The 26154-nt window shown below is 38.3% G+C and overlaps 1 protein-coding gene across 4 annotated transcripts in view; it reads right to left on the reverse strand.

The window, feature by feature from the left end:
• ASXL3 (ASXL transcriptional regulator 3) overlaps positions 1 to 26154 on the reverse strand; it is a 131784-nt gene that overhangs the window by 19117 nt on the left and 86513 nt on the right. For all 4 annotated transcript variants that reach the window (XM_071554596.1, XM_071554593.1, XM_071554595.1 and 1 more), the window contains 2 exons: positions 25942 to 26105; positions 403 to 499 (listed from right to left, as the gene is read on the reverse strand). In XM_071554596.1, coding sequence (XP_071410697.1) covers positions 403 to 499; positions 25942 to 26105 — 261 coding nt within the window. The remainder of the gene's footprint in view (positions 1 to 402; positions 500 to 25941; positions 26106 to 26154) is intronic.

Consider the following 26154-nt stretch of genomic DNA (forward strand, 5'->3'; position numbering starts at 1 on the left):
ATTATAGATACATAGATGAGATACAGTGACTTCTGTTACAGTCATCCAACAATGTCAAATGAAAATGATGAAAAACGAAAGTGTGACATAGAAAGATGTAATTTACCCTATAACATCAGTATTTCAAAGGTATATTCGTAGGATTTAGTTGCATGCAGTTATGCTACCAAAGCTGACAGTGATGAAAATGCTTGGGGATTTTTTAAACTGTCAAAATAAGCTGCCACAGCAAGCTGTAAAAATGTAGTCTTAATTCAAAATGGAATCAGCATTTTTTCTTTTGCTGAATTACTGGTGTATTACACTTTCCATTCTAAAAGTATTTCTCAAATGTAGAAAAAGAGACATTTTTTCACAAAAACAATTATTCTCAGGTAAACCTGAGAAAAAGCAGAGCATTACCTTCTGCCAATCGCTGTTTCCACCCTTGTGCTGCATATGCAAAGAATTCATTATTTAGAGCGGAACTACTGAGGCGCAAAACTCCATCACTCCCCATCTAGAAAATAAGCCGATGGTAGCAAAAGATAGTGTCAGAAATAGTGTCAGCTAAGATTACATCAAAATAGAGTTTCAGTTAGGGGAAATGGGGAGGGATAAGGATTGGGATAACAAAGAAAAGGACTACTACTAAAATACCATTTTCATTATAGACTTCACTGTAAATGGAAGTGAACTAATCCAGCATTAACATGCTCTCTTCAGTCATAAGTGTTACTGATGATAACTCAGGTTACAACTGATTGATGTGTTTTAATCACAGCCCTCTGTCTTGAGCCTATGTCTAGAGGCATTGTACACAATTAAAAATCAAGATCATTATTGTACTTGTGCATCTGCCTGTAATATGTACAAACCAAATTAATTAACAGCAATGAAGATTAATTTTGTTGTTTCCAAATAAACCTAACACTCATCCTTACTAATAAGCTGTACTGGCCAAAGAGTGGATGATAGGTATTCTTAACAAAAGAACTCATGTAAACTCAGGACTGAATTTGAAGACAGCTATACACATAATTAATGATAAAACATTAAAAGTCTCACTCACAGTATTTTCTACAATAACTTTTAAAAACAATGCAGGTATTGAGCTTTCTTTTACCACAAAAATTAATGCATTATTTTCAGGTTTGTGTGGATAAGTGTGGATACAGAAGAAATTCTAATAACTGAAAAAAGTAATTATATAAAACAAATGAGAGTGAGTACCACCTCTAGCATAAGAAATAAACACTGAAAACAAAACAGCAAATAAAAAAGAGGAAATGGCAGATGATGTAATGTTACTAGAACAAACATTCTCACTATTCACATCCTTCAAGGAAACTAAGAGATAAATGTTTGACAAGACTAGCAGTAAACTCTAGCTCATTTTCCAGCATATTAACATATATTTACCTAAGTAATATTCCCTAATTTTCAGTGCTTGTTTCAAACAACAGCCAGAAGGATGCAGATATGTCAGAAACATTAAATGATATTTAGTTGTAGATCCCCTGATGCCCTCTATATTTCACTGATAACACAGGTCCTACTTTGAAAACAGTTTTTGCTAACTTACTTATTGCCTATTTGACATTCTGTCCCACAACTATCTCAAAGGAGTAAACCAGAAAGATGTGAAGTAGTAAAGAGAGGAAGAATGATAAGCATGGACTCTGAAAAACAGGCAGTGCTAATGACATTTGATAAGTATGTGCATGGTACTAGGGTCCCTCAGCAGGATTTGAACCCACAGTACTGCTGTCAGTGATTTCCTGCTGTATAACACTGTTTTAGCCAACACGTCACAGGATTTGCATTTAAGTGGGGTGGATATATAATATTTCTATGCTTCTTATGATGTGCGCTGTGGAACATGTACATATTAATTACAGGTAGGCTATGACTAATTCTGAAACTAGAGAAAAAATGGAAAGAAATAGGGAAACATGCAGAAGAAGTAGCAAGAAAAAAACAAACAGTGAGGTTAGAGAGGCCAGAAGGAACATGTATGTATCGCACAAATCATACTGGTATGATACATTATCTTCTTTGTGCACAAATCAACTTTGCCAGAAGCATTTAAATTCCAGAATTAATATATTAAAGTGAGATAATACCAGCGCCTCTTGCACCTGAACAAACAAACCAATATGTGGTCAAACCTAGCACTTACAATTTTCTAAAAAGGTCAGATGAGAAGTTACAAAGAGAAGAATCACAAATTACTAAATAAACACATCTTCGTTCCTCAAAGAAAGGTGTTCAAGCGAGCTTCAGATTCAATACAAAAGGAGATGAAATAGAAACACTCACGTGTCAAGACAGGTTCTACTCAACCTTTAGTAAATTCAAGATTTTGTCTCTAAGCCTGTCAGCGTCTTGCAGAAGAGTCATTGAGACATGAAAGCCTTTTATTATCATGTTTAACCACATTTAACTGCAGGCTATCTCTGAAAGGCCTGCACCTCCAGAAACTTCATGGCTCAGCTGATGGCAAATGGTGTAGCAGCATCACCAGTCAGAACAATAAATGTCATAAGAAAGTAATAAACACCAGACAATAATTTTCTCTTAAATGAGCAAGATGATCCAACTTATCCTAAAGTCATATGGTCATTAGATCTCATGGAAAATTGCAATTTACCACAAGAGGTGGAAAGAGAATGCCACTTTTCAGCAGCAATCCACTATCAGACTGCATTAAACATAACATGAAACCGTGGCCAAGTTTCATTGAACTATTTCAACAGGCTGTGTAAGTTAAGTCTGCCAAGTTTTATTACCATGTCAATACAAGGATAAAAGTATTAGCTTCATTGTAGCCCTGTAGTTGTAAGGACATGAGAAAAGCAAGCTTTGCAGGAAGAGTTACTCCACCTTTCATTTTTGTTGGCTAATATACTTGGGAAGAAAGTGCACCCAAGTTTCTGGGTGTAAATTCCTTATAAAGTTTGAAAAAACCCCTGCAAACTCCAAACTAAATGCTAGAGAGAGGTTCAAACAAATTCAAATGTGAACTAGCTCATCTGAGAGAAAAGCACAGGCTAGAACTTTAGAACAGAAGGCAGATGTTAGTAAGGTTATGGTTAAGGTTCATGAATTCTTTTGGACCAGAAAAAAATGCCAAGTAGGAAGTATCTGTGAAATTAAAAAAAAAGGGGGAAGAAAGCTCCCTGAAACATAGGAAAAAGGAAAAATTAAAAGATGAAAGTGGGTTACCTAAGACAGAAAAACAATATAGGTCAACTAAAAATGGAACAACAGTTCATTTGTGAACCATATCAAAAAACAGATGCACACCGCACTGACCATTAGAGGTACAGACAGCAGCAGCTTACAAGAAGGCACTGCTTGAATTCACAATAGTCATTGCCTCTCATAAACTGGCAGAAGAGGACCTTTCCTGAGACCAGTGTTTATGGGACCACATAACTCATGGAGGATTTATGGAGCTGGAACAATCGCAACCTAGACATAGGAGAAGAAGCTTCCAATGATCTATTTTAACATGACATGAAGAATCGTTTCGGGCTTAAACACTATGGAGGGATCCATGAGAGTAGTCATCATTATCTAGGCTTGGTACACATATGGATACCAATGGAAAAAATTATGGAAATAAAGAGCTGTCCGGCCCCAGGGAATTCACCAAACTTGCTCAGAAAATTGAGATAAAAAAAAAAACATTTGCTGGGAATGCAACAGGAAGAATTTACTCAATCAATAAAAGTTCAAAGAGAAAAGGATGAGGACAAAATTCTAAAGGAACTCTAAACAGCCAAAGAGATAAAGTGAAAGAAACAGAAATCTTCAAAATATTGTATGAAGGAAAAAGCACTAAGCAGAAAGCAGATCCCCTAGCAAAGGAGGAAGACAACCCAGACTAAACTAACAAGAAGTTCAATCATTTAGCTATTTTTAAACAAATTTAAAGATTTCTACACAGGGAAAAATAGTCTGAACAAGTTAGAACAGACAAGCAACTTTAATTGTTTTGAAAGGGTCTATCAGAAACAACAAAGCTAACAAGGATATTTTATCCCTTTTCTCCATACCTGTTGTTACAGTAAAATCAAAAGTGAGCAATTCAGATCTATAGAAAAACCCTGTGAGACTTAGCTATCAGCCAGAAGCAGCAAGGAGCTCAGCTGCTGCTGGCTGATAGGGAGGAGTTTACTCCCCAAGAATTCACATAGTAGGAATTCACAGGACTCTACAGGTGCACGAAAACAGTCTGGATGAAATAATATAAACATGGGACTTGTGAGAGATAGGCTTTAACCAATTGAAGTATCTGGCGTGGTGGTGTGTTAACTCTTTTAGCCAATAAGCTGTAGTCCTAACCCTATATAAACTGTGTGCTTTGTGTAATAAAATGTCTTCACTATAAACTTCATGAGTTTGTTGGTGAAGTCCAGTTCCTCCGCCGTTTATAAATTGTTTACTTTACATACCCTAGTCATGAGAAACCAGGCTGATATTTTTCTGTGCTCTGTTAAACTTGGAAGGACTAAGAGGTCATCATTCTACAATATTAGCTAACAATCTCTACTGAAACCTTCTTTTCTTACCTTACCTGGAGAATGCATTTTCACCTTAAGTCAAAAAGTTAAAGTGAAATTGAAAATTTTGAAGCCCAGGGGTATATTCTCTTCTCTAAGCTCTGATGACAGCAACAACACAATTAACCACTAGCGCTAAATTAGTATTTGAAGGAACATGCCAATAAAGCAGTTCTTAAATACCCTGTTAGTTTTTATGGTATTTAAAAACTGCTGTCCAACAGAGACAGTATATTAATGAGCTGGAACAACAAACATTTCTTGGAAAGTGTATGTTTTATTCTGTTGAGCTTTAAGTTTCTGTTTTCTTTGATTAAGTACAATGCTAGAATTATGTCTTCTAAAGAATTCTTCTATGAAGAATTCACCGTGGCTTGTAAGTTTCTCTTTTAACTGAAAGCAAACAAAAAAATACCCAACCTCAAAAGATATCTGCTAAACCCCAGCATCTGCTTGCATTACAAAGAAAATGTCAAATATTCTTGTAAAAAGGAACTGAATAACCTTTCTAAAACAACTACTTCAATTATTTTCCTCCAAGTTTCACTGAGAATTCTCTTCTGAAAATAAGGCAGGTCCAACAATCCCAACTCTCTCAGCCTTACAATACAAATATCAAACAAAAACAAAACAAAAAAAATATAAAAACAAACAAAAAATCAGCACAAGAAGTGAAGATTCATCCAAGTGAAGTGTTTAGTACCATTAACTTTTATACACTTTCTAGAAACTGCTGCTAATGCTATACTTTATCTTGGGGCAACCTGATCTCTTTTTACAATCAGGTGACCCACCTGGTGGATGAGGGGAAGGCTGTGGATGTGGTCTATCTGGACTTCAGCAAGGCCTTTGACACTGTCTCCCATAATATACTCCTGGAAAAGCTGGTAGCCCATGGCCTGGACAAGTGTACCCTCTCCTGGATTAAGAGCTGGCTGGAGGGTCGGGCCCAGAGAGTGCTGGTGAACGGAGCTGCATCCAGCTGGCGGCTGGTCACCAGTGGTGTTCCCCAGGGGTCTGTATTGGGTCCAGTCCTGTTTAACATCTTTATTGATGATTTAGATGAGGGGATTGAGTCCATCATCAGCAAATTTGCTGATGACACCAAGCTGGGAGGGAGTGTCGATCTGCTGGAAGGCAGAAGGGCTCTGCAGAGGGATCTGGATAGACTTGAGAGATGGGCTGATTCCAATGGGATGAAGTTCAATACGGCCAAGTGCTGGGTCCTGACTTTGGCCACAACAACCCCCTGCAGCGCTACAGGCTGGGCACAGAGTGGCTGGAGAGCAGCCAGGCAGAAAGGGACCTTGGAGTACTAATTGACAGGAAGCTCAACATGAGCCAACAGTGTGCCCAGGTGGCCAAGAAGGCCAATGGGATCCTGTCCTGTATGAAAAATAGCGTGGCCAGCAGGACCAGGGAAGTGATCCTTCCCCTGGACTCTGCGTTGGTGAGGCCACACTTTGAGTACTGTGTTCAGTTCTGGGCCCCTAAGTTCAGAAAGGATATTGAGGTGCTGGAGTGAGTCCAGAGAAGAGCAACAAGGCTGGTGAAGGGACTGGAGCACAAGCCCTATGGGGAGAGGCTGAGGGAGCTGGGGTTGTTTAGCCTGGAGAAGCGGAGGCTCAGAGGTGACCTCATCACTGTCTAGAACTACCTGAAGGGAAGTTCTAGCCAGGTGGGGGTTGGTCTCTTCTCCCAGGCACTCAGCAATAGGACAAGGGGGCACGGGCTTAAGCTCTGCCAGGGGAAATTTAAGTTGGATATCAGAAAAAAATTCTTTACAGAGAGAGTAATCAGGCATTGGAATTGGCTGCCCAGAGAGGTGGTGGATTCATCATCCCTAGAGATTTTTAAACGCAGATTGGACGTGGCGCTGAGTGCCATGATCTAGTAAATGGACTGGAGTTGGACCAAGGGTTGGACTTGATGACCTTGGAGATCTTTTCCAACCCAATCGATTCTATGATTCTATGATTCTAAGAATAATCCTATCATTCACATACTCTCCCAAAGGTATGAAAAAGAAAATATCTGCAAAAAAAGGGAAAATATGAGAAAATACATTGGGATGCTTTTCCATTAAATCTTCCAAAATATTAAAAATGAAAAATTTAGCAGCGTTTATATCACACACAGGAAAAATTACATTTTATTTATATGTGCGGAGAGACACCACTGCCATTTTGTAATATGATTTTTTAACAAATGTGATTCTGCAGTACTGGGCACCAGCATCAGGTTGACCTGTGATGCATGCACAGTGCAAATGTAGCATCCTTAGTGACTGACTTTCTGAGAGCAAAGATTTTGGAGAGTTAGACAACACACCAGGCCTGCCTCATATTGCTCTTGACAATCACTGAGCAAAAGTTAACAGGTGACAGAGAAGACCAGTGTCTGCATTTTCCCTAAACCCCTCTAATACTAAGCAGAACTCTCTACAAGAAACAGAGCTGCCTGAGTTCAAGTAGACAGAAATAAACACTTAATTTAGGTACTCTGCATCATCACTCTGGAAGAGTCCCTCTTTTTCCACTAACACTAAAGGAAGCTTAAAGAAGATCAGACTCCTAAATAGGGTCTCTATATTTGCTACAGCATGAAACACCCACTCAGAACTTGAATCCACAGAGAACATCAATAGATACGTTTGTAGGGTACCAGATGCTATCCAGATCCACAAAATCCACAAAGGATTAAAAACTGCTATCAAATCTAGTAAGAAGTGATAGTAAGTTTTAGAACAGCTGCAAAACTGAATGAATGCCTCTCTGTGCATGATTTTTTACTGACTGGACATTCACTGAATGCAGATACTGTGAGTATTTTGGAACACATTGTTTGCTGACTGATTTTTGTCCTTTTCTTATACATCCATTATATTTGTTATGCCAACCATGCCCAAATTCATGTTTGTTGATCCTATAGATTTCCAGCACTTCCTATTCGTGATCATGAAGTCTGATCATTTATTACTCTTTCTTGCCACAGTGTCAACAAAAAAACAGATCTCACAATGCTTTACACCAAGCCAGGTGTTCATGCTGTAACACAATGGAACTGCCTTCTCTTTCAGAGTTACTACTTTTTAAAACAGTCAGTATACCTAGTCAGATTACTTTAGCCACTCAAATACAGTTGTAAGCAATAACTATTTATAGCTATCAACAATCCTATTATGAAACACTGACCTTCAGTGTTGGGCCTTTTCAAGACTTTTCCAAGGCTTGTGAAACACTATGTGGAATGGAAAACATCAAGTGCAAAAATAAGCTTAGCCCATTTATACTGGTTTTGTCTGGGATACAGATAATTTTCTCCATAATAGCTGGCATGGGGCTATACTTTGGATTTGTAACCAAAACAGCGTTGGTAACACAGGTATGTTCTTGTTATTGTGGAGCAGGGCTTGCAAATGCCAAGGCCTTTTCTGCTCCTCATCCTACCCTACCAACAAGAGGCTGGGGATGCATAAGGAGTCAGGAGGGTACACAGCTGGGATAGCTGTCCCTCAAGGGACTAAAGGGATATTCTATACCAAATGATGGCATTCTCAGCGTATAAAGCTGGGGGAACAAGGGGGAGATGTTTGGCATGATGATGTTTGTCTTCCCAGGTCACCGCTATGCATGATGGAGCCTGCCTTTCCTGGGGATGGCTGAACACCTGCCTGTCCATGAGAAAGGGTGAATAAATTCCTGAGTTTACTTTGCTTGCCTGTGGCTTTTGTTTTACATATTAAATTGTCTTTATATCAACCCATGAGTTTTCACATGTTTACTCTTTTAATTCTCTCCCCCATCCCACTATGGGGAAGAGAACAAGTGCCTGTGTAGGGTTTGGTTGCCAGCCAGGCTTAAAACACAACACCAATTCACAAGCAAGTACCCAGGTGATATAGCACCAAGACTGGATACTTGCCACCTGTGATTAGTGGCTTATGGCTACTGGGTGCTGCTGGGATTCTTTGAGAGAGAGAATAGAAGGGGTGACTGCTAGCAATCATAATGAAAACAATATCCATACTCCTACTTTCCAACTAATGTTTGATGATGAAAATGAATATTCACTATTAATGATCTCTGTTGAAGGCATACAGGCCTAGATGCTACAGCTCTATACAAATGTAGCTTAGAAAGTAATGGAGGGTTGTGGTATTACTGGCTGGCACTCTGCTTAACATTAAAGTCAATAATGTAAATATCTAGATATGGCCTAGGTTTCTAATCCTCTTTGACAGTCAATAGAGATCTAGCAGATGCAGTCATTGGGGCCTAGAGGACTACTGAGCTGACCAGCAAGTCAGCACCCACTTTGCAGTGAGACAAATAGCTCTTCAGGCTCTGTTGACTCAATCTGCATCATCTGAAATGAGGGAAGGAGGACAAGAGACCATGTGATGAATGTCACAAAGGTGTTGGTAGGTATAATGCCTGTAAAATCCACCAATGTCACTCATCTTCACTTTAAGACTACTTCCAGAAATGAGACTGAGTGGATCAGAAGTGAAAAAGAGACTCTAGAAATCATCATGGAACCTCAGGATCTGTTGATGTTTTCAGCAGCAGAGACAGACATATACTGGGTGACTGTCCCACTCAGCTCTGCACTGGTGTGACCTCACCTTGAATATTGTGTGCAGTTTTGGGAACTGCAAATATGATGGTGAAGGGCCTTGAGGCGAAGCCACTTGAGGAGTGGCTGAGGTCACCTGGTTTGTTCAGCCTGGAGAAGAGGAGACTGAGGGGAGCCCTCATGGCAGTTACAACTTCCTTGTGAGGGGAAGAAGAGGAGAGGCTGGCACTGATCTCTTCTCCCTGGAGACCTGTGACAGGACCCAAGGGAAAGGCCTAAAGTTGTGTCAGAGGAAGTTTTGGCTGGGTATTAGAAAAAGGGTTTTTATCCAGAGGGTGGTTGGGCACTGAAACAGGCTTCCCAGGGCAGTGGACAGAGCACCAAGCCTGACAGAGTTCAAGAAGCATTTGGATGATACTCTCAGGCACATGATGTGACTCTTGGGAATGGTCCTGTGCAGGGCTAGGGGTTGGGCTTGATGATCCTTGTGGGTCCCTTCCAACTCAGTATGTTCTGTGGTTCTGTAATGGAAGTGGTGGTTTAATGGATGCTATAGGCAGAATGGCTTTGCCATCTTCACCCCTGTGGTGATGGCCCAAGCTTTAGAGATATGGCAATAAATAAGCAAACATGGAAAATGGCCCTCCTGGAGGAAAGGAGCAGGCTCTAAAAGACAAACTTGCTAATTTCACCAAATTATGTATGCTGTATTTATACACAGCCCAATAGTATGGGCAAATCAACACAATAAATCTGATTCTGTGGACCACTGCCAAAGCAAGTTTATTTATAAAAGAAGGGGTTAAAGAAGAGGCTAATGTGATGAAAGTAGTACATTTATCTCAGTCTTTGATGGCTGAACACTAATGCAACAACTACAAATGGTACGTGGGAGGACTTGGTAGATTTAGTTGACAACCAACATTTTGCCTTAATTGGCAAAATGGAAATCTGATAATTCATATGGCTGATAGCAATATAAAAGACTAAAGTTTGTTTAGGTAAAAAAAAGAAAGAAGAAATGACAACAAAATAAAAAAATGTGTTTCAAGTAGACAGAGTTTCATAAATGCAGAATTAGTTGGAAGAATCCCTAAGAATGTGGAGTTAGTGAAAAAGGAGCTAAAAAATCCTCACAGTTCTTTGAGTAAACAATGCTGACCACATGGAGTGCAAAATCTCCTGCAAAGGAATAATGAGGATTGTACAATAAGACCACATTGTCTTAGTTAGGGCCCCACTGTTGATCTCACAGCATGTGGAGAATGGAAACCAGGTCAACTTACGAAGCAAGAATACCAAAGCAGAACACAGTATAATGGGCCAAAATTAGACACATTTTACTCTAGAAGAATTCTGTAAGGAGGAAGAAGATTATTAAAGAAAAAGCTCACTGCACAACACAGCAGAAAAACTAGAGGGATACAAAGATAAAGCTAATGCTCAGACTGCCTTTTTCTGCATACATCCTCACCACAAATCTACTGGATTGAAGTGCTTAAAACAACTAATATCAATAGCAAAAGGGTAAGAACTGACCTTGAAAAAGTAAAGAGATGAATAAATATTACTAAATGCATTCAAATCATCCAGGCTTGATGGACTAGCCTGTTAAAATGCCAGATATGCATCTATTTTAGAACTGTCAAAAGGTGGATTTTAAAGTAGTGAAGAGGACACATGCAAAATTATACATGCTAGTTATACACACATAACACATATGTATCACCTATGTCTAGAGAATGGGATAAGCATAGCTAAGCACTTACAGACCAAGCCAGCTTCAGATGAACTCTATGGCCTACACACAGACAACTGATTCTTTTTTGAGATACCCTAGGCACATTCTGGACTGACTCAACTCAGAATCTACAGGGGACCTATAAAATTTTGAAGAAAGGTTGGGTAGTAGATTACATGCCACAGCACATCTCAGTTGACACAAGAAGCCTATATTTAAGTCTCTTCCTTCTTCCCCCTGTCTTCATGTTCCAGGGAATATGTGAAATGGTGAAATGGTTAAAGCACAAGATAGAATCGTAGGACTATTTGCATTGGAAAAGATCTTTAAGATCATCAAGTCCAACTGTTAATCCAGCACTGCCAACCATGTAAGATGTAACACTATATACAACTGCCTGGAAGTTAACCAAAAGTTGAGCTACAGCCAACACAGATTTGTCATGAATAGGTCACGTCAAATCAGTCTATTTTCTCTCTGACAGCATAAAAGCCCTTGCAACAGAAGAGAAGCAGCATAAGTTTTATATCTTGATTGTAACAATGCATAGCATTTTCTTAAGCAAAACCAGGATACAGAAATTGTAATTAGGTCACCACAGAACTACTCAGAACTCTTTACTTGAAGAACTATTGCTCGTTTATTATCAACTGGGAGGCTCTATTTCAGAAGCATGATAAAAAGTAAATAACTGGCAATAACATGTCAGAGAGTGACTGAGTACACTTAAAACCAGAACTTAAATTCAGAATTCTCTTGGTGGCTTTGTGAATTCCTTTGGAAACATTAGGGATAAGCAGGGCATTGCTATAGTGGCAAATGCAAAGTTTAGACTCTTGTAGTAATACATAACTAGAGAATTACAAACTGAAGAAACTAAATGGCTATGCAATCGTTCCGCGGAAAAGTATTTGTAGCTTATGAGCACATAGACTGATCACACACTGAATATAAGTCAAACTCACTGTAAAATTGCAAAGAAGGAGAGTACAACACTGTAAAGAGGACAAACAGGAGTACTGTGTAAACACACAGGTATTAGTTTTGTGCTCCTTGGTGTTACTTATCACTTGAATTTGAGTAGTATGTTCAATTCTGACTGTTGCAACTCAAAACTGGTACAAAATGCAAAGGAGATAAAGGAGGCCGAGAACATATTTAAGGTCCTAGATGTACAAAGACTGTATTAACAAGGGCTGTTTCTCAAGGAAAAAATAACAAATAGGGACACAGTAATCTCCACACTCTACTTGCAGATGCTGAACTGAACAAAGAGTAACAGGCAGAATTGTATGTAGCAAGAGTGATTCAGATCAGACCCTGAGGAGAAAACTCTCTATCAGTGAAAACAATGAAGCACTAGACTTATTTGGAGAGGCTGTGAATTCTCCATCACTGAACAGCCAAAAAAAGCTTTTAGACAATTTAAAGAAAAGTAGACACTGTTGATTCTGCCTTAGTGTAGAGAAGACTAGATAAATTTCCTTTGTATATTTTCTACATCAAGTTATAAAAGATGCTTAAAAAAATTAAAAATAAATTAGTAAGAAGAGTTTCACAGTTTAGAAAGCTAAAAGATGGCATATCAAATTGCCATCTATTATATCACCATTAAAAAGAAAACTGAAAGGGGTCTTACCTGCATTCTTCTTCTGACTAGTTCCCAGCCTCCACTTTCAAAGAAAGGTGCTTAAGTCAGTGCTTGCATTCTGGCTTCCAGGCCTCTAGCCTCTTAATGCCTTTCCAATGGAGTCACTCTACGCTACGTAAATTAACTGACCACAGCTCATGATTGATATCTGAAACAACCCCTCATTTAGACAGAATACCCTTCAGAAACACTGATTTCATAATGGCTCATCTTGCCTGCATGTAATTAAAACCTTAGATTATAACTAGTTTCAAAGTGTCTTAAATGGATGTCACAGCTTGGAACATTGTGCTGTACAGGGGACACACTCCATCAGTTTTTGGAACTATCCTTCTCAAAAACAGATCTGTTGTATCCACCACCAGTTATGCTTCATGGTGACTGGAAGTATCTGTACCCACTCATCAACAACCTTTTTGCTAGCAGTTGACAGGTTGAGACATGTTAAAAGTCAAGGTAGACACTTTCTGCCTTCAGGCTAAGTGTGGCATCCCTGCAGAACAGACGTCTGATTAAGGCCAAGAAACAGAAATTCTCATTGGGAGATACAGAATGGCTGCAGACAGTAGTATTATAAGGCATATACTTTCTCCATACCAATGTTTTCCATCATAAAATGGACAAAAGTACAAAAAAGTGGAACAGAACTTATTACTATATGTGCCCTTGATAGTCTCTGGGCTGTTCATGTTCTGACTGACATATTCTTCAGAAACACTAACAAGATCTGTTTGCACTTATAAAAGCCTAAATTCTCTATAGTAATGCAAGATAATCATTATCCTATTCACTACTTTGGCTATGACCTCGGAACCAATTATGTCAAGGAGTTCTCCACAGCTAGAGCCCTCCCTGTGAAGTAATAGTTGGCAATCATAAAATTTAACTTTTATCCCTCTGAAAAATACTTCTAAATGAACTTGCATGTATTTCTAGCATGAAAATAATTGAAGCTTCTCACTTGCCATAGAATACTACTGACTGTTCGAGTATGCCACTATCTATCTAAAAGTACTTTTTCCACTTATACAACTACAATTCAAAGAGATTGTGATAAATGGGACCAAACTAAAAGGATGTTCTGACAGTTGGCAAGTCTGTAATACAAAATGAGTATGAATGCACTTGGGTAAGAAAAGGAAAAGCAGTTGCAGTTGTCACAAAAAAATCTGTAAGTTCTGTTAAGCAATTGCTGCATTTCTGATGATAGTATTTCTGCTCCATGATTTGATGCTAAGCAAGGATGCTTAGTGCTTTTCAGCATTTAGTCATATCTGAGAGGTACCATATGGTAACACTATCATATCAAAGCAGAGGTTGAACTAAGCCTTGATAATTGCAAGGAACAGATCATGCAGATAAAGCTTGTGAAAGGCCACATAATGGCCAATTACTAGAAGAGCTGTCAAATGAAAGATTTCTATTCCTATTTAGCTTAGCTGGCCTAAGACTGAAAAAGGAGATTTTTATTTTCCATAAATATTTCAGTCCATTTGATATAATTGTGGTTACTACTCATATACATGAATCCACCATCTTCTGTTTATATCAATTAAACTGTGCCAGCAATCAATGCCAACTTCTAGCGTGCAAAAGACTTCCCTGGGTTAGTCACCTATCGTATGAAACACAGCAGCTGACTGTATTAAAGTAGATGCTCCTCACTTTTCTTCTGGTAGATTAAAAAGCTAAACTCCAGCAAATTTTTTTTTGGAAATTTTTATTGCTCATGCAAGTTTTGGTGCCCTTCTCTGGATTATTTCCACAGCTTCTGAAGTGAACTGGCCATGCTTAATATTCAAGATGATGACTTAAAACTATTTATTTAGTGAAAGGGTATTTTCTTCAGTGCAGCATCCCTGGTGTTGTTGATTAAAGGTTGATTGAACAGATGTTTCTGCTGACCTGGCAAAATAAGGAGCATACTTTATTTTTAAATTTGACTTAGAGATGAGCAATGGAATAAGCCACATAATTTCCAGTGCAAAATGGTTTATTTTCCTACACTAAATCATAGAATGGTTTGGGTTGGAAGTGACCTTAAAAGATCATCTAGTTCCAAAACCCCTGCCATGTGCAGGGCCACTTGCCAGTAGACAAAATTGCTCAAAGACTCATTCAACCAGGCCTTGAACAATTCCAGGGATGGGGCATCCACAACATCTCTGGAAAAGCTGTTCCAGCGACTCACCATCTTCATTGGGAAGAATTTCTTCCTAATATTACCTAATCTAAACCTACCGCCTTTCAGTTTGAATCCATTCCTCCTTATCTTTGTAAAAAGTCCCTCTCTAGCTCTCTTGTAGCCCTTCTTTAGTACTTGAAGTTTGCTTTATGGTCCTCTAAGAGCCTTCTTTTCTCCAGGATGAACAACTCCAACTCTTGCAGCCTGTCTTCAGTGTGCCCAGGTGGCCAAGAAGGCCAGTACATTAAATCCTTAGGCATCAGGATCTTGGCCTGTATCAAAAGTAGTGTGGCCAGCAGGACCAGGGAAGTGATCCTTCCCCTGTACCCTGTGCTGGTGAGGCCACACCTTGAGTACTGTGTTCAGTTCTGGGCCCCTCAGTTCAGAAAGGATATTGAGGTGCTGGAGCGAGTCCAGAGAAGAACAACAAGGCTGGTAAAGGGAATGGAGCACAAGTCCTGTGGGGAGAGGCTGAGGGAGCTGGGGTTGTTTAGCCTGGAGAAGAGGAGGCTCAGAGGTGACCTCATCACTGTCTATAACTACCTGAAGGGAAGTTCTAGCCAGGTGGGAGTTGGTCTCTTCTCCCAGGCACTCAGCAATAGGACAAGGGGGCACGGGCTCAAGCTCTGCCAGGGGAAATTTAAGTTGGATTTCAGAAAAAAATTCTGTACAGAAAGAGTAATCAGGCATTGGAATGGCCTTCCCAGAGAGGTGGTGGATTCCCCATCCCTGGAGGTTTTTAAACTGAGATTGGATGTGGCACTGAGTGTCAAGATCTAGTAAATGGACTGGAGTTGGACCAAGGGTTGGACTTGATGATCTCGGAGGTCTTTTCCAACCCAATCAATTCTATGATTCTATGATAGGAGAAGTGTTGCATTACTCTCATCATCTTTACAGCCCTACTCCAGACTTGCTCCAATAGGTCCACATTATTCTTATGCTGGGGGTCCAGAACTGGACACAGTACTCCAAGTGACACATGAGCAGCCCCACTGCCATCATTAAGCTTCAATGTCTAGCTTAGACTGCCTTACTGTGGAACTCCTCAATATTGTATTACTTCTGAACTTTTGGATAAACCCCATATTGTAAGGCAAATGGATACAAAGAGCTCAAGAGTCCACAGGAAGTACCTGTAGATGTGATAAATAAGCTAACAAGTTAAAGCACAAGCCTTTCATTAATCTCCAAGACCTTGAAAGTACTAACATGTCTGCATTACTGAATTATAACAATACACTTCAGATGGGAATAAAAATCAGTTAGTCTATAACAGGTTCAAGGATGGAGAACCCACAACTTCTCTAAAGAGCCTGTGCCCTTAGTAAAAAATGTTTTACTTTATGTCCGTATGGAACCTCCTGCCTTTTTGTTTGTGCCAAATGCCGCTGGTCCTGTCACATCCTTTCTTCAGGTATTTATACACATTGTGTTTATACACTCCCCCTGATCCTTCTCTTCTCTAGGCTAAATCCTAGATCTGGACAAGGTACTCGCTGCGGTCTTACCAGTGCTGAGTTAGATCACAGTCTATAGAACTCCCATCAGAATGGCATTCATGCCACTTGCTTCTTCACTGACCCTGACCCTAAGAACTGAACCAGGCTGTAATCCACTAATAGAAGAGGTCCATACACACATGCTCATCCCCTGTAGGCCAACAAACACTCTTCTTTTCTTCTCTGCCTGTCTTTTTTCTCAAGAGAAGCAAAGGTTTGTCAACAGTTCTGATATACATTAAAAAAAAAAGAGAAACCTGCAGAGAAAGGCACAGTGTAATATTGGAGAGAAGCAAAAGGAGGGAGGGGAATGAATAGTTAAGGAGTTGGTAATTACCAAGTTTAATACAAAACATTGATGATTTCAGGACTTGAGAACACAGATGGTAGGAATGTGGAAGAAGTTATGCAGTCGAAGACATAGAACATTTTTTTAAAAAAACAGGGCTTGCAAAAACCCCCAGAGACAAAAGGATAGCAACGGTTTCTTTGCCTGAAGATTAAGGAACACTCAGAGACTCATTTCAAACACAAAAACACATTTACACACAGTGCTATGAATCTGATGAAAAATCTATTATTTTTAAAAGTTACCACATATTTAAAGCCAACAATAAAAGAGTTTCTGAGAAGAAAGTATATAAACAAGAGTATAAGGAAAATGCTTCTGACAAGATGCAATGATCTGGACCTTTTTGCTGTTGTGAACACAGCATAGCTACAGTAACACTGAGAAGCACATGAATGAAAAGAGACACATCCAACACTACGGAATACAGAAGACAGCAATACGTGGATACGACTTAAGAATTGCTGCCAGTACAACAAACTCAGTCACAACATCTTCAGGTTTGGGTAGGTGGCACAGAAAGATACCAGCTCACACTATGGCTCTCACAGCAATTCTGATGTAATACGACTTGAGTGTTCATGTTTACTCTGTGTAAGCTCTTCCATGGGTCTCACACTTACTCCTTCATAGTACTGTATAACCTGATGCAGAAAATGGCTAATTTTTCTTAGTTCTGATTAGGAGGTTATCAGTCCCTATAAGAAAAGCTCTCATCATTCCCAACTGATCCTCAACGTAATACTAAGTTTGTCTTCAAACACAAAATGAAGACAGATTTTGAAGACAGATGGTAAAAGTAATTATGAGTATTGCTTTAGTCCTTTAAAAAATAACCAGACAAAACTCAGAAGTTAAACATCAAAGGATGAAAAAGAAAATATCTACTACTTTAGGAATAATTGCTTCAGATAAGAGGAGAAGTGTCTTTTAGAGAAAGAAAAAAAGACTTTTTCTATCTTTACTAAAGTGGGAAATATGCCGAGTAAGACTGAAGAATTGCAAACATATGTTTTCGAAATGAAACGTGACTTGTTAATTTAGACCTTGTCTAAATCAAGAAGACAAGTGGGATAGCTATATTCATTCCAATACATTGGTGTCAAAAAAAGACAATAGAATTCAATCTGTTTGAGCTCAGATGCAAGAAATTAAATGAAGAATTTAAGGCAAGTAATAAATCTGGCAAAATGAAAAGATAAAACATGTTTTAAAATGAAGTAAAACCCAAGTAATATAGAAGAAAAACCAGATCATGCAGCTAATAGTACCTTCTAAGTGCATTCAAATTCTAGAAATAACAACTAAAAGTTTTCTTTCTATATGTCATATAAGTCCTTCATGTAAGTCCTGATACCAGGACACACAGCAAACAGGAAACATTTATAAAGTAGCAGAAAAGGCACAAGGTCATCAAGAAAAGTATGCATGGAACTTGTTTAAAAAAAGGTGATCGGAGACTTTAAGAAAGTAAAACATTATTAAATTATCCAAGAATGTTCATATGCTGGGGAAGGTGCAGAAAAAAGGATGTAAAGAATTAGGGTGTATTCACCTAGCTTTTAATAAAAATGAAGGATATATACCTTTAAGCGTGAGAAGCAGAAGGTGAGGGAAGTTATATGTAAGCATCTAAAATTAGTCAGTCATTTTTTTATGAGTATCATAAATGAAAAGCGTGCATTCAATCCCTTTTTTCTAGGCATTAGAAAACACTGCCCTCCTATGCAAAAAAATGGCTGCTTACTTGAGAACAAACTAAAGGAAATTTGAGTTTAAATAATTCAAAGACAAAGAACAGTAATGTTCTAAAAAAAAAGAGGACAAAAGGTTTAGCTTCTTTCCCCTTTTTTTATTTAAGCAAAGCAAAGATATTGAAAAAGGGAGAAGGAGGAGGGGGGAAAGTCAGAGGGGAGAGGCAGAGAGAGGGAGAGAGGGCGAGGGGAAGGATGAAGAGGGATTGCTGCAGACGCACAGACAGATCACTTCTTGCTCTTCCTTTCCCTTCACCTGCATCCAACATCCTCTTTCAAGTCCTTGGCTGTCTTCAGATGCAGAACTGTAAGGAATCTAATTCCAGTGCGACTCTATAGTGGCAACACTGGAGGCACTGCAGACCAAATCATATCACTTAATTATTAGCACTTTGTAAGGGTGGAACAGTTGAAACACTACATGTTGCAGTACTGTAATGTGTCCTTAATAGCTACATAACTTGAAGCATGCCAGTCCCTTGTGTCCATATAATTTACCATTTATGTCCACATATTAGTTAAACTCTTGCAACACAGCTCCTAGCACAGTCTTTTAAAAAGGCACTTATATAAGTACTTTCCCACTGGAATAAAGCTGTTTTATCAGTTCTCTTCTCTTTTTAAAGTACTAAAAATTCTATCAAATGTAAATGAAACTTGTATTACATACAAAGCTCCCTTTTTTTTAAGCACTAACAGCTGTGCACCACACTTTATAAAATGTGCTTGGAAGGAAGGAGAGGGAAACAAAAGTCTCAATAGTCTGCATCAGAAGAACAACCTTGAGTGCAGGGCCCCTCACACATCAGGAGAACTTATGGAAAAGGATGCTGAAGAGATGGCTGCGGCTCTTGTATTTTTAGCTTTCAGTGGGCACAGCACCAGTGCTGTGTTCTATGAGATGTTCCAATTGAGTTGAGACTTCATACAGACAAAAGCAATGCAATAGTTCTGCTAACACTCTGCAAAACTTGTTTGTAAAGGTGAGATATGTCTTAAGTGTGACAAGAGTTTGCAACTAGGGCTTTAGAAATCAAACAAGAACTTCTACGACATGGATGCAGCATGGTGGAAAACACTGATTCACACTGCTGAAATACAGTGACCAAGCCTGCAGAAATACAAAAACATGACACTTAATCAAAAATGTGAAGCTTTCTATTCACATATGTAGACATACTGATACTGAGAGCGATGTCTAGGGATTGCAGCAAACAAGCAAACAAGAATTTCATTACCACATCAATCAGAGCAGCCAGATTGCAATGCAATTGCAGTGAATCTTACTAGACCGCCCAGCGAAACTAAGAGTATTCATGTAGCTAAAGACAACTGGAATTTTGAAGTAAGATCCTTCAGCTTTCAACTCATGTAAAGTGAAACTTGTATTTGTTGTTAATGCATGACTGTGAAATGTGCACATACACCATCCATACTGATGTGCTAAGGAAAAAGGGTATTAACTCACTGCACAAGGGCAGAAGGGCCAGCTGGGGGTAGGAACCTCTCTGAACACCCTTGCCTAGCTCAGCTCAGGAATCAGAGCCCCCGAATCTTAATGAAAAGACAGTTTAAATGCTTTGGAATTTTGTCATCCACCTAGTCTATAAACTACCTTAAAAAAGATAGGACCTGTGTTGCAAGAGTTTAACTGCATTAAAACTACCTTAATAAAGCTGTAAAAATAAAACACAATACAACAACACCATGTTGTCCACATTAACCAGTAAAACCAAAGGAAAAATGTCAGTTAAAAGGAGAAATGTGACATAAAATGACCTTCAACTACTGCACACACAGGGGTGCCAATTTAACAGCTTTTAAAATATGCTTAGGTGCAGAAGACATATGTTACATTTAACCTTCAATTGCAAATGTTCTCCTCTGAACGAAATGCTTTTGTCATAACCCTAAAACTATTTCAGTGTAAAACTTAAACATTTACAGGAACATAATAATAAATATTTGAAAGCTACTGATGATAGAGAATGGAAAAGGACAGAGCTAAAAGGTTGCAGTATTAGCAGAAAGGCAGCTAAGTAAGATAAGGTAACCATTTAGCTACTGCTACACAATAATTCCATGGAGAGAAACATAAAGTAAACCTGAGAGGATATAATATATACAGCACTTATTTCTGCAGTTGGTCCTTTTATAAAGGAAGTTCTCGAAAAGAACAATGGGAAATATAATCCTCAAGCACTGATGAAGGTAATAAAGCAAACAGGAAGATGGTTATACTGCTAAAGGAAAGGAACTGTGAAAATCAAGCTTTGTTTACCCTCTCTTAATATACAACTAATACACAGTGAGATACTATATACTCAGTGTTCAGAATGTCAGACACCAGATCTCTCTTCTTGTCTTTTACAAGCCTAAAAATATTTTGCATTATTCGTTACCTACTCTCCACCGTAGAATTCAAACTGATGTGCTTGGGAGTAGGAGTAATTTCTGCACATGGAAAACAGTGGTTACCTTTTGCTATCATTGCTCAAATGCTAGGAACAATATTAAGCTGACTTATACTGCTTGAAAACAAGTAGATTTAGAAGTGGAATTCTGTAGATAACTTTGACAAAATTACTTCTTACTATTTTAAACAGAACACATTATATCACTAACTGACATCATGCTGTGCCTTTTTTCAAAGCAAGGTGAGAGGGAATCTTTCCAAGGTGACAGCACCAACCTAAATTGAACCAGCCAAGATGGAAACACAGAACCTGCGCTGACCTTAAAATAAAAGGATGTAATGTTATTGCATGGCAATACTGGCACTGATCCAAGTGAGAGTAATTATTTCAGGATTCACTGATTTAGAAATTAAAAGGAAGAGATTAAGGTGGGCTTTGTGACCCATTTTAGAATCCTTTGAATTGTACATCATGTTTTTCTTTTTAGTTGACTGACTTACTATAAACCTGAAATATTCACAGGCACTTCTGCAATACTACATGGCTTAAGTAATTTCTTAATAATATTGAAGTTTTTAATTTAATTAACTAACTTGACTATATATAAATTGTAAATAAAAGATTACTTCATTTCTTCCATTAAAGAAGTAAGGGTGAGACAAGATATAATTATTCCTAGGATTTCCTCTACTGTTTTAAATAGTCTTCCTGAATAGGTTTGGTCAGATGAAATGGCACTGCCATCTTACACACGTCTGAGGAGGCTTTGAGGTGTTTTTCTAGGAAGAAATTCCCATCCTATGTGAAAGGGCAGGGCAGGTGCAAAAAGCAAAAGGCTCAGAAGATCCCACTATTACCAGAGAGAAAATAGAGCACAAGGAGTTAAATTCTCAAAGATCAGAAATTGTGTCAAGCATTTGTAGAGTCAGGAAAGACACATTTTCTTTCAGAGCACTTAGAAAAGAATATTTTCTTTAGCTAAGGATTAGTAAAATCACTTCAGCTTTCTGCTACTCTTCAGATGAGGCAGCACTTCTCCTCTTGGAAGCTTACTAGATGGGTGTATTTCCCTTTTGCCGATTCCCCAGTGCTAATATCAGGAATTTTAATTCCTAGTAGCACCAATAAGAAAAGCTGGTGTAGGCATGATATTGCCAGATGCCATTTCTTTTCAGCAACCTGTTGTACAGACTTGTTACTCATCCTTGCACAATGTATGCTGTTTAATTAATATTTATAGAGGTGTTGATGCTGCATAGCAATCTAGACACAGAGAGAAACTTCTTCCTTTGAAATGAATATTTGCTGAGAGTTGGTCAAGAAGGCTTCTGTTGTTAATTATCAGCTTTATGTATCAATGTTAGAAGCAGGTATTTTTGGATGAAAATTCCATTGCTCTTTAGCTGTAGCATGTTCTAATCAGAGCAGAATTTGTGACAACAGAATGTGTGGAATTTGTGACAACTGAAATCCTTTGTGCAGAGATTTTGCCTTCCTGCATTTTTCTGTATTTTCAGCTCAGTCACTTATGTCTCCTGTGGGTTCACTCAACAGGCTTCTCTTTCAGCTGAGCTTCAAGGTTTTTGAGTCTTAGAGTCCATGTAGATTAACAAAGAGCTGAAAATCTGGATGTTCAAATTTCAGTCATGAGGTTACCAGTATCCAGTGATGCAAGATTTTGGAGTAGTCTCCTAAACAGACAAGTCTGGGACACAGCTGCTACTCAGGCACTGAGCTTTTGTCTCTGGTGACCAGTGGCAGGACCCAATGAAACAGCATGAAGCTGTGTCAGGGAAGGTTTAGGTTTGACGCTAGGTAAAGATTCTTCACTCAAGGGGTGGTTGGGCTCTGGCACAGGCTCCCCAAGGAAGTGGTCACAGCACCAAGCCAGCCAGAGTCCAAGAAGCGTTTGAACAATGTTGTCAGGCACATGGTGTGATTCTTGCAGCTGTCCTGTGCCTAGATTCAATCCTCGTGGTCCCTTCCAACTCAGAATGTTCTATGATTCTGTGATTCAAACAACATCTACATACTAATTTGATCAGAATCCAAACAAAAACAAATAAAATCCTTGATAAAATGTACCTACCATAACTGCAATTTTGCTCCTGTTTCTTTTAGAGGTATTTTGAATACAGAAAGTTACACACAGGTCTCCTTGCTATGAAATAAAATATAAACTAATATACAAGCTGAAATAAATTTCAATTGTGAATAACTGATGATAGAATTTGTTTTTTCCCAAGGAAAAAACTGGCAATGATCCCACACTTCCTCCTTGTCAAAAATCTAGCTGGAGTAGGAAAAATGACAACACTAACATCAGCAGAGTTGTTTTCAACTCTTTCCATTCTGGTACATGTTTCTTTCAATTCTATGGACTCCAATGGCTCCCTGATAGCAAGCACAGAACTTGAAAACAAAAGAAAGATCCTAATAAGCTCCTAACTTGGCCCCAAACTTTTTTTGAACACATTAGACTAACCAGGGTTGAGATAAAAGTCATTTATAATAAACACTTGCACACAAAAAAATAGAAAACCTCAACTCCCTTCACTAATGGTTTCTAAAAATGCTTATTCAAACTGACACATGCATGATAAGTTTCAGCTCAGTACGATTTAAGGAGGAGGAGTTATAACGCCCAGAAAAATGGTGTTTATGACAGAAATGACAAAGAATCATTCATCACAGGGTTTTTCTATGTGGAGCAGTAATAAAGCCTAAATGAGACTGCATTTCATTAGTAATTTATTTCACAGATCACTATATATACACAAATAGCATAACTCTATTACATTTTTATAGTGCCATTTATTACAGTACTTCACATACTATATTCACATGACAACACAGAAATGCAGTTTTCTCTGGGGAAGACAAAGCAGCCAACTGCAGAGCAGCATACTGGGAAGAAACACTTCAGAGCCAGAAGAGCAGAAATTACAATTCTCAGACAAAACAAGAAAAGGACAAAATAATACAATGAAACTGAAGATTTGCCCAGAGATGGGCAGCTAAATCAAAGAAAAATTTTGCACCATTTTTGTTGGCCCAATGCCCCATTTGATTTAGGCAGTAGAAATAAAAGAGGAAAACTGAATACCCTTGCCTTGCCAAGTCAGAGTAACCAACAGCACAGTCTCCAGCAGAGCTCCCTGGATAGAATACTCTCTTCCTCTCACTTGATCCTTGAGCACTACACTGGATTTTCCATTGCCACAGGAAGGAAAAGAACAACAGTTCAATTGCTTTCATCAGTCTGTATATGGGATGCCACTCTTTAGGTATAGCCAAGGGCATATTCTCAGATATTAAGAAAAGGGACGCATTTCTTTCTATAGTAAGACTTCTGCAAAGCGAAGGTTCATGGCTGTTCCGCTCTCTACCAGAAAACAATTTCAAACTATCACACTTAGAGGCCAAATATTTCCATTAAATTTCCAGAGATGAATGGTGACTCCTGCCCTCCAAATGCACATGAAAACATGGTATGATGGACAGAAAGACATTTAAAAATGTCTCCTCACAACTGCTTTTTGTGATTAGTTCCCTTGCAAAGTAACAGTGTACAATTATGTAGTGTTAAACCTCCAAAATAACATTATATGCATTATGTGAATGGTTTCTGAAATAAAAATTAAAAAGAAATTCATTGCTTTTAAGTAGTGATTACTCTGTCAATTCAACAAATATTGTCTTGATATTCTTGCCAAAAACTCTGCTGTAAGAACACTGATAAGAAGGTAAGCAGTTTGTCAGTTCTAGAGTCTCCATTTTTAAAAATAAATTTTAAAGTAAAAAACTTCTCAATAAAGCCTCTCTACTTGAAATATAATATATGAACACTGGAATTTTTGACGGTTGGAGAGGAAACATGATTTTAACTAGTATATTTTTTATCTCTTCTGACTAAATAAATAGAAAAAGAACAAAAATCAAAATTATCAAGAAAATATTTTCTGGGCACTAACTTAAAATCTGTTTCACAGCAGGGAAAAAAGTTCTCTTAAAATTTGTCAATACTGACTTTGACTGCATTGTGCGAGCTTGAGAATACATTTACATTGTTTCTCCTGTGGCTCTGGTTTGAAGGTTTCTTCTCAAACATTCCATTATTAAGTGCATGATTACAGTCCACAATATACAGTACCTAATTTGATATGAGGCTGAGTAAATGTACATCAATACAATTTTTCTTTCTCTTTTGGTCTCATATTGCACTCTTTTCCCCTGCTTTGTTGGTAGACTAAATGCTAACAATTTAAGAAATGAAAACTGAAATAATGAAATCCTGATTTAAGATGCAGGTTTTAACTAGTCATTTAAGTGATATGCATTCTCTATTTATTACATAAACAGAGGGATACTGACCAATTGCAAAAAATATAATGATCTATTTGTGTAAGTTAATGAATCTGAATTAAGTATATGAGTATTCCCCATTGAAACTGTTAAGACTGTTTAAATTCTTAAGTGAGGCGAGTGAGTAAATGAAGTGGCTTTGTGATCTCCTTGCTATTTTAATTATTAGACATGCTGGAAAGCCTTTTTCCTTTCTCTAAGAAACCCTGCAATCTGATCAACAAACATTGTAGGAAAGATAATGAAATTGAAATTTTATTTCCAGCCTGTTACTTCTCTAAATAATTCTCTTCAACAGAACTGATTCATGACCTGTATGAGCCTACAGCTGTAAGCTCTAGAAAAGAAATTCTTTACTGAGGGTGTGAATGAATGGATCCAGTGCACTGTATCTGAGAGAGCATGTGGAGGCTTGCATAAAAAGGGAGGAGGAGGAGAAGAAACTAAAAGAACTAATACTGTCAGACATAGCTTGCAGAGTGCCAAGGAAGATAACAGGCAAAAAGACAGTTAACAGAAATAGAGTTTGAGGATGAGAAGTTTATCTTCGGCACCACAGGTAGAACAGCTAATTAAGAGCTTTGGCAAGTTTGGAGGATCTACTGGCCAGTTTCCATTGAAACAAATCAGGGAGCTGCAGAGTTTTCAAGAAGCAAAGAAGGAGGAGCTGGTTGACGCTCATAGATAAACTTTACAGTCACTCTACGTCTAAAAGTTTTACCTAAGAAAGTACGGAAATTTTCTCCTTATTCTTTCCTGGAACAAATCCTAGTCAATCAAATCAGCCTATGCAAACACACCATAAAAAATGTCTCATTAAAGAAAGAAATATTACAGGATGCTACTTACCTGCCTGTCTACTTCTGGAAGCAAAAGCAGGAGGTATTGTTGAAAATGCTGAGGTAAAGAAGCAAAGGTGTGTTTATTTATTAAAGCCCTCAGGTTAGTGTTCACTAGAATAGATCCTGGTGTTTCTATGTCAATATCCTCAGCTTTGGTCCATTTCAAATGTCCTGGAGTAAATAAACAGAAATAACTTTAAACATAAATAAAGCAAGAGAG

Source organism: Pithys albifrons, chromosome 4 (assembly GCF_047495875.1).
Source record: "Pithys albifrons albifrons isolate INPA30051 chromosome 4, PitAlb_v1, whole genome shotgun sequence".
NCBI classification, from domain to species: Eukaryota; Metazoa; Chordata; class Aves; order Passeriformes; family Thamnophilidae; genus Pithys; species Pithys albifrons.